This window comes from Seriola aureovittata, chromosome 15, assembly GCF_021018895.1.
Source record: "Seriola aureovittata isolate HTS-2021-v1 ecotype China chromosome 15, ASM2101889v1, whole genome shotgun sequence".
Taxonomy (NCBI): Eukaryota; Metazoa; Chordata; class Actinopteri; order Carangiformes; family Carangidae; genus Seriola; species Seriola aureovittata.
Window position 1 is genome coordinate 11,814,468 of NC_079378.1, and position 8,737 is coordinate 11,823,204.

At 40.0% G+C, this 8,737-nt stretch overlaps 1 protein-coding gene across 1 annotated transcript in view; it reads left to right on the forward strand.

The window, feature by feature from the left end:
- rapgef6 (Rap guanine nucleotide exchange factor (GEF) 6) overlaps positions 1–4,817 on the forward strand; it is a 144,191-nt gene extending 139,374 nt beyond the window's left edge. Inside the window, 2 exon segments of the mRNA XM_056398160.1 lie at positions 143–499; positions 997–4,817. Of these exon segments, the coding sequence (XP_056254135.1) occupies positions 143–499; positions 997–1,019 (380 nt within the window). The 3' untranslated portion in view covers positions 1,020–4,817.
- The last annotated feature ends 3,920 nt before the right edge of the window (positions 4,818–8,737 follow it).

Here is an 8,737-nt window from a genome sequence, read left to right on the forward strand (position 1 = left end):
TATTTCTCCCTCCCCCACACTATAACTGCCCATACACCTTGTTTTCTGGCAACTTCTTCACCTCCCCCCATCACTCCTCATCCCTCACTCCCCTACTTCTTTGCTCCATCCCTCCTTTCTTTTGATCTACACCACCATCCAGTGTATTGTGTCACCTCCCCCGCCAAGGATGAGCGTTACCGAGCTCCCCCTCCCACCCCTCCAGGCTACCAAGGTCTGGCTCTGGGGGATCTCGGCCTCACAGATGGAGTACTAGGTGGGTCAGGAGGTGTCCTCCCCAGGCCTCCTCACCTCAAACCTCCAGACTACAGCGTGGCCCTGCAGAGGAGCAAACTCCTTCAGAGCCCCGGAGCAGCCGGCAGTTTGGCTGAGGCACGGAGGCTGGCCGGTAATCATCACCTCCACCACCAAGACGCCCGGACAGCCGGCTCCACGCAGGGCTACTCCAGACCGCCCAGCATCTGCCTCCCACCACAGGAGCTGGCTGACAGTGAGGATGGTACGTAAGCACCACTCTGAATTTCACACTTTAAATCTTAAGAAATGTGGAAAACAACATGCCACAGTCATCAGAAATAGATATCAGATATCACTGAGTTTTTTTGTTGTCCTTGGTCTGTTATGGTTGTTAGATTGTCTCATAAAGCATGTAAGTCCACAAAGAGTAAAAGGGCCTTGCAATTATGTATTAAAAAGCCTTAGATATTTTCACCATTAGTTTCATGTTGTTGTTGATCTTTGTGTGGGGAACGTTGAGACTGTGGATTGTGCTGCAGGAGGCTTTCTGTCCTTTTTTGTCAAGTTTCAGTCTGCACCATCAGACCTATAGCAAGCACAGTCACTTCTTCTTTGGCTGGTATGATTGTCGAACAGGTATTAAATTGTATTACATATGTGGTTTTAAAAAAGTCTTAAAAAGTGTAAAATGTATTCGATAAATTTAGCACTCCCCTACAGAGTTCCTGCCAAACATAATCTTCTTTTTCTCTTTTCCAGATGAACAGGTGTCAGCGGTGTAAAGACGGTGACGTCACGCTCACACGCACACACACATTCTCACACACGGACCAGGTCGTGTTGATCAGGCTTTGGACTAAGCTAGCAGCCTGCCGTCACCACGTGTCAGAGCACATTCTCCAAGCCCTGCCCCACAGCCCTGTGTGACACCACCACGGACCATAATGCACCTCTGGACCAGCCCAGTCGGTCATATAACCTCGCTCCACCTCCCAGGACTCGTACAGTCGTCTCTTTTTAAACCCATTTCACAAAACAAAGAAGAGAAGCAAGACTTTAGATACTTTTTACAAACTCTTGAACAAAGCAGAAAAAGGTGGTGTGATGGAGTCACATCACGGTAGATGGAGAAAAAAAAACTTAAGATGGAATGAGTGACAATAGTGATGCCCCATGAGAAGAAGTCAGCATCCTTGGAAACAGACCACCATGTACCTCCATTTTGCGCTCCACGCTCTTTTGTCTAAAAATGTTTCCCATTGTTTTATAAAATTTTAACATGTTGTACATTGATTTTTTCTTTTTCTGTGTAAAAAGTGTTTTTTTTTCTTCTTTTCATTTGAATCTTTGAGCTTTGCAAAGTTTTAATGTGAGAAAAGTGAGGAGGAGCAGACAAAGGGATAGAAAGTTGTACTTAGTTTTGCAAGTATTGCGATGAACATTAGCTTCGTGGGGGATTTTTTTTGTTTTGTTTTGCTGTGCTTTTTTTGTTTGTGGCTTGCTGTCAGCTCAAAAGAAAATGAATGTAGATGAATAAGAGACAAGATAAAACAGATTTTGAGATTTATGGGTCTCTATTAAACCCTGGCACTGATGATGTAAATTTACATGAGTCACATCAGTTCCAATGCACAAGAAAACCGCTACAAAGCCAACTTTATTATCCCAATACTCACACTTGACTGTATTTGTCAGGAAAGCCCTCAGGAGCCACAAAGAGTCTCTTGACAAATTTTCCACTTCCTACTCAGGAGGTGAAAAAAAGAGAAATTAAACTCCTGAGCCAACAGAGAGCACGTCTTATTGTGTTTAGCACTTATTGTACTTTGTTGAGTTTTCTAGAAAAAAAAAAAAAAGACAAGCAGTATCTCTCAGGCAGTTTTGTGTCTTTGTGTCGTGCTCTCCGCCACCCAGCCACCTCTCTTATTGCTCGTTCAGTCTGACGCGAGGTACTGTAGCGGCATGCTGCCTCCTGGATGTTCTATGATAACTGTATTGTAACTCGTTTTTAATGAGCTGAAGAACAAATGCCTCGCTGCTTCCTGTAGAGTAAAACGTGTGTCGTTATTTTATTGCAGCAGCTATAATAAAACGATAAAGTAGCACTGTGTGGCCACACAACGTGCATGCGTATACACTCACACACACACACACACACCAAAATCATAGTTGGTGTGCATAAAGACAAAGGACAGTGTTTACACCAGTGCGTACACATTTTGTTTACAGTGTTTATTAGACTAGTTGTCTATTGAATTACAAGCTGAAATGTTAAAGTATAATGCTCCAGGTTCATTTGACCTTGTAAATTTGTTTATAATGCAGCTGGAATATGCAGATGCAGCATAAACTCTGATGATGTGCTCACAGGGTACCTATCTCATCTGTTTTTTGTTTTTTTTTGCTTCTTATTTAAAAGAATGAGCAACAAAACAAATCAACAGATAATGTATTTTAAAGCCCGGCTCGCATCTTCATTCCATGTTCATAGTACATTTTGTAGAATATTTAAAGGACGTGCTTGAAAATTGTTTATTTGTGTAGAAAACAGAAGCAAATTTGTACATTCTGACTAATGTTTTGGAAAAAGGAAAATGGTTTTTATGTGTGTTTATCTGCAGTGCAGCAGGGGTGTAACTGGAATTAGATGTTCTTTTTCTTGTGCTGTCTGTCTCGCGCTCTGATGCTTCTTTTGTATTTGTTTTTGCCACACAAAGACTTGAAATGATTATTTGCTAATATATACATGGCATATATATATATATATGAATTTATACATATATATTTTTGTTGTTTCTTTGCCATAAATTAATGTTAACTGATCATGTATAGATGAGAGAAAAGAGTCCTCTATAAATGCTATTTTTTAATATTTTGTTATAACAAATAATCTAAGGCTGTGATTGCCCTCTTTCTGTGTCTGGGCAGGAGTCTTCAAAGGAATTTCTGTTGGTTCATTGTTCCTGACTTGTTTTCTCCCCTTACACTCTGTTGTTGGTGCCATTTGTAATCTGTCTATAAGTGAAATTGCTGCTGTGTTATTCGATATGACTCTGTGTTTGTGTGTGTGTGTGTGTGTGTGTGTGTGTGTGTGTGTGTGTGTGTGTGTGTGTGTGTGTGTGTGTTGTGGAATTGCATTTGTGAGATTGGGATCATAGCATTTAAAAAAAACAAAAAGAAACAAAACAAAACATTTTGATTCAGTCTGGGCGTACAGCACATAAGGAAAGGCTCAGAAGTCATTTCCAATGAAAGCCCTTCTTATTTTGCAGCTTTGATTGCTCTCGCCTGCAGGAAGGTGAGCCCCTTGTGGGTCTCCTGCTGTCGGTTTCAAACTCAGATTGGATGATTGAAAGGAGTTTTTTGATGCTATTATAACGCTGTCTGTTTGAATTGAACAGCCATGATGCCATGTCTGGTGTAGTCTCTCTGTTTCCCTCCCTGCTTTTTTCTCAGCCCTGTCACCTCAGCAGAACTTTCAACTTCCCTCCTCATTGCTTTAGGGGTTTTTCTGAATCATGAGTGTCCACTGTGACCCTCACCCGATTTCTATTTTAATTTTCTAAAATTATCTCAATAGAAGAAACTTCAAAAACAGACTGAGAGTCAGAAAGTGATACTTCCTCTTTTTTTTTTTGCACAACTGTATTACTCAAACTGTATACCACAAATCAGTATTAATATCCTGTATGGATTTAAAAATATAGTGGCATATGCTACTTCCATTTGTTGGCCCATTCACATCACGTATCCTCGCGCCATCCATGAATGGAGTTAAGTCAGAAATCATAAGAAAATGCTGTACATTTTTTAGCTGTTTACAAATGTTGGATTTAGATCTAAACACCACATTTTTCTTTTAATGAAACTTAAATTCTGCACACGATCGTTCCATTGACGTTTTCTTGCAAAGGAATGAGGAGTTTGTTTTATTCCTCATGTATGCGCCATAAGCACTCCAAATGCTACTTTGGTTTAGTTTCTTTTCTTTCAGGGCTAAATTTCATTCAGTTGTTACTCCCTCTTCTCTCAGTCTTCATGCAGTTGATATGTTTTCATGGAGGATCTGGCAGTGAGCAGCTCCCGGCACTGTGAACACAACATGTCAGTGTTTTTAATGACATAAACCCACCCACACCCCCCCATTCGCAGCTTGATGAAAATGTCCCTCCTGCCTGACTGTAATTTAGCCCCGTGTCCTGCCGTGTTACCTGGAATGCAATAAGAGAGATGTGGATGTGTTTTATGTAGACAACTTTTGGCATTACAGCAGAAATGCACAACAATAAGCTTAAATGTGGTGAGTGTGCTGCACAATCTGTACAAAGAGGTATTAACTTGGTCTGTGGCTTAAAGTTTGCTTTTGTCTCACACTTTACATAGCGGTTGTAACTTATGTCTTTTAGAAAGACAACATGATTTTGCTCGTACGCTTTTTATGTATTTTTTACGAGTGATTGTAAATAGTTGTTATATTTTTGTTTAAGAGAATGTTAAAAAAAAGGAAAAAATACCTTTTATTTCTCCAAGTCTGATCTACTGATATGATTTTGGACAATTAATAAAATGTTACGCAGAAAGGTTTCTGTCTTTATTCATTAACATAGGTGCCCTTAGCCTCCTCCAAATATGTCGCTCAAAACCAAAGATGTTAACCTCATGGTGGCACTAGATCAAGCATCACCAGAGTCAGAGGGATTCATATTTTGGGGACCATGAATGTCTGCGCCAGATTTCATTAGAATCCAACCAATAGTTGGTGAGATATTTCAGTCTGAAAAGACTGTCTGGCTCCTTTTATTGAAACCAATGCAGCCAGCATATTCATTCTCAACCGTTATTTTTGGTGTAGTCTCCACTCTTTTTCAAATGTCCTTAGTTTTGTCCTCGTTGTCTCTCCACCTTCTGCTGCATTTCAGTTTTGCATCAGATTTGATCAGAGCCGCAGAGCATCACGCTGTGCTCAAGGTCAGGTAGTTTTTTTTTTATTACTAATTAAAGGTTTAGTGTCATGCAGAGGAGCAGTAGGTCATGCTGGTCACTCTGTTTATGTATGTGAGAAGAAAAATACACCAGTGTGTCTATATGCATCACTGGCTGCAGTGTGCTGTTCTATGTGGTGCAATTTCTACTGCAGATGCATGTGTGCAGGCTAAACTGAGTACAAACATTGTCTGTGAATCACATCTTAAACCTTGCTGGGTCAAGATGGCAGAAAAAGCAAAGTGTGACAAAGTCCTGACACTTCAATATCCAAAACATATTAGTTGTATGTAAACATAACTTCTAGGAGACATAGTTTGGCAGGAGGACAGGAATAAGGTCAAACCCCAGGTAGCAGAACACAAGCAGGGTACGTAGCAGGGAATGTAGGCGAGGATCTGGCGAGGTGCCAATGAAAAGAGGTTGTTATATGCACTAAGTGGTTAATCAGGATTTAATGAGTACCTGTCCTGAAGGGTGTAGAAGGTCAGGTGACTGGAAAGGACGGAACCACTGAGGACATCTGGTGGACATCTGCACCAGAGGCTGCAGGTGTAACCGTGACACACCGGGTGTTCATCAGCACAACAGATCTGTTTCTAATGTCAAGAATGAATATTCATATTTAACGTGTAAACCAACATGGAGGAGTCGTAACAGCCACTAGGGTCAAATGTCAACAGATGCAGAAGCTGAGTTGGGATTAGTTTGTTATTTTCTCCCTTACCAGCTCTTATGTAGCAATGCAGGTAGTTTTCGTTTCATTGCCCAGGTTTTGAGATCAAATAGGAGAATAAGATTTTTGCCTCTACTCCAATACAATGGAGGTGAATTTTATTTCATGTGCGCAAAACTTTAAAAAATTAAAGAAACATAAGCAGTCTCTACTTCTCCAGATAGACAGCTAACACTCTGAAGGGGGCAAGCAAGTAGTTCCAATTCCAAACTGTTCACAACTGTTTTTGGTTTTTTATGCATTTAATAGTTTTCAATAAAGCTATAACAATATAATAATAACACCAGCCATATTCTTTAATAAAAGTAGTTCCCTCTTATTGTCCACTAAAGTAACCACACAGGACAATATATGCACCACAAAGTCTGACTAATTCAAATAACATTTGGTAAAGTTTTGCTCAGTCTTTTTCTGCAATAAAGTTACATCACGGTGTAATAGAGACAAGTCAGGGTGGTGTGAGGGTGAGGATGAGGATTGCGGTGAAGGGGAGAGACATGTTAACCAGCATGTTCAAAGAGCGGGTCTCTCCATTTCAGAGAGAATATTCCACAACCATGAGAGAAGTGAAAGTTCAGCTCCGAGTGGGATTCGGCTGGAAACGTGTCGGTGAAATTACACACAGCTTCAATTATACATCACAAAGGCCGAAAGAGCCCCACTGGATGGCAGGGGAGGAAACGTGGAAAAACGGTGTGTGCGCGCGTGTGTGTGTGTGCGTGCTTGTGCGTGTGTGTGTGTTACACCTCTCCTCTGTTTTGACTTTGAAGTCATGACTTTGTCTGGGGCAGAAGCTGAGAGCAGGAGGTGGGAAAACGGAAACTTTACCACCTGAGGGTTGTACACACACATGGGGTTTGGCTTTTAGCATATTCGTGTCTAAATGAAAATTTGTGAGGCAAAACAGTTTGGAAAATATTCTGTCACCTGTACAGTCTCAGCACTGCCCTTGAGCATGTATGTGTGCCAGGATTTACTCTCACATACATAAATGGGAAAAATAAGTTGTTATTCCTCTTTTCTTTTCATCTGTTGTTTTCAGTATGATCGTGTTAAGTATAGTCCAGTATTTCCAACTTTTTCATGTCTTTTCTCTGTTGTCCATAGGCTATGTCTTTTTACTGTAGAGTATGCATGAATGAGACCTTTGTCATCTTGGAGTAACTGCAGTGCCATAAAACTGAAGGACTTGAAGAAATAAATATAAAAGATTAATGGTCAAAATCAAAGCAGCTGTCCTGAAGGCCTAGCACTGATCGTGTAATCTCTCTCTCACCATTTCCTGTCACCTTTATAGTGACCTCTGTCTAATAAAGGGAATGTTGTTGTGTATGCTTGAGGCCTAACAAACCAGTTGAATAGATTTCCTTTGACAGAAAACATTTGCAAAAGTGATGTTTTTAATATATTTAAAATCCTGTCATTGTTTTCTTCCTTCTCTTTGTTTACACATTCCCATGACGCAAGTCTTTTGTTACTCTTCCCCTCTGTTCTGTGAAGTGTGGAGCTAGAGCTAGGAGGTGATTAGCTTATCTTACCTTAAAGGCTGGTGCCAGCGAAAACAGCTAGCCAGGCTTATGGTTACGCCTACCAACACCTCTAAAGTACACAAATTGAAACTTTTTTTTATCAAATCTGCACACAAAGAAATGTAAAAACAACAAAAAAACTACAATTTATCTTGCTTACTTGTGTACAGAGTGAGCAAACAAGATACAGCATGTTCCTTTAGAAGTGCTGGTAGGTGTGATTTTGGCTATAGTTTGGCAGATGGACAGCCAGCTTTTAAGCTAAGCTAACTGCCTACCGCTCTATACTTAACACACACAAGTAAGACTGGTATCTTTTAATCTAACTTTCAGAAGAAATAAATAAAGTGTAATTCTAAAAATGCAGAACAATTCCTTTAGTCTCCAAGCCCCAGCTGAGATATCTTGGTTGAGTAATTTACCAAGACTTAACAAAGCTACACCACAGAAAACATTATGTAGTTTGATGTAGATATAGATATAGATGTTTTGCAACATCTATAGTTATCTATTTTCTTACCTGTAATTATAAGTATTACAAAATATGTCCCACATTCATGCTTGGAAGAATCTTGTGATTCGATTTTAGACACCCCTAAAGTGGGCCGTACCATTTCCTAACCCTGACGTTTACCTTCGTTACTCGTGTTAGTGGCTAGCGGTTGCGTCTATGCCCCCTTCCAACAGTGATGGTAAATGTAAGTGGCGGTGGCAAACTATCCAGTTGGTTTAATACACTTTACTGTCTTACCCACACACGTTCTGATTTAGATTGTGTGAAGTACAGATGAACGTTGTCTTGTTTCTAACTTCTGTTAGAAACAAGACAACAGTTTAGCTAGTTACAGCTACAGTTTAGCTACCTAATGTTAGCTAGCCGATAGCGCCCATTCATTTCCAATGTTAGCTTGTCATTTCATTACCAATATCTAATGTTGGCAAACACTGGTGCTCAGTCATGAGCAGTGAGACAGTGGGGGATTAATTGTTGTAAAGATAAGTTTTGACATCAAAATGGAGTTTATTATTCATTTTAATAGTCTTTTGTGTGGCTGTGTTGGCTTGATTAGTCTTTTACCTTTTTGGTATTAGGTTTTTAAGAAACACCCTCTTTGTTTTCACTCAGGAATTCAGGAGTGTTATCTGGTTTGGTCATTAAACAATATTAAAATAAATGTGTGATGAAGGCTAAGTGCTTGTATTAGCAGTGGTGGATAGTAATGAAGTACATTTCAACTTTTTTGGCTTCTTC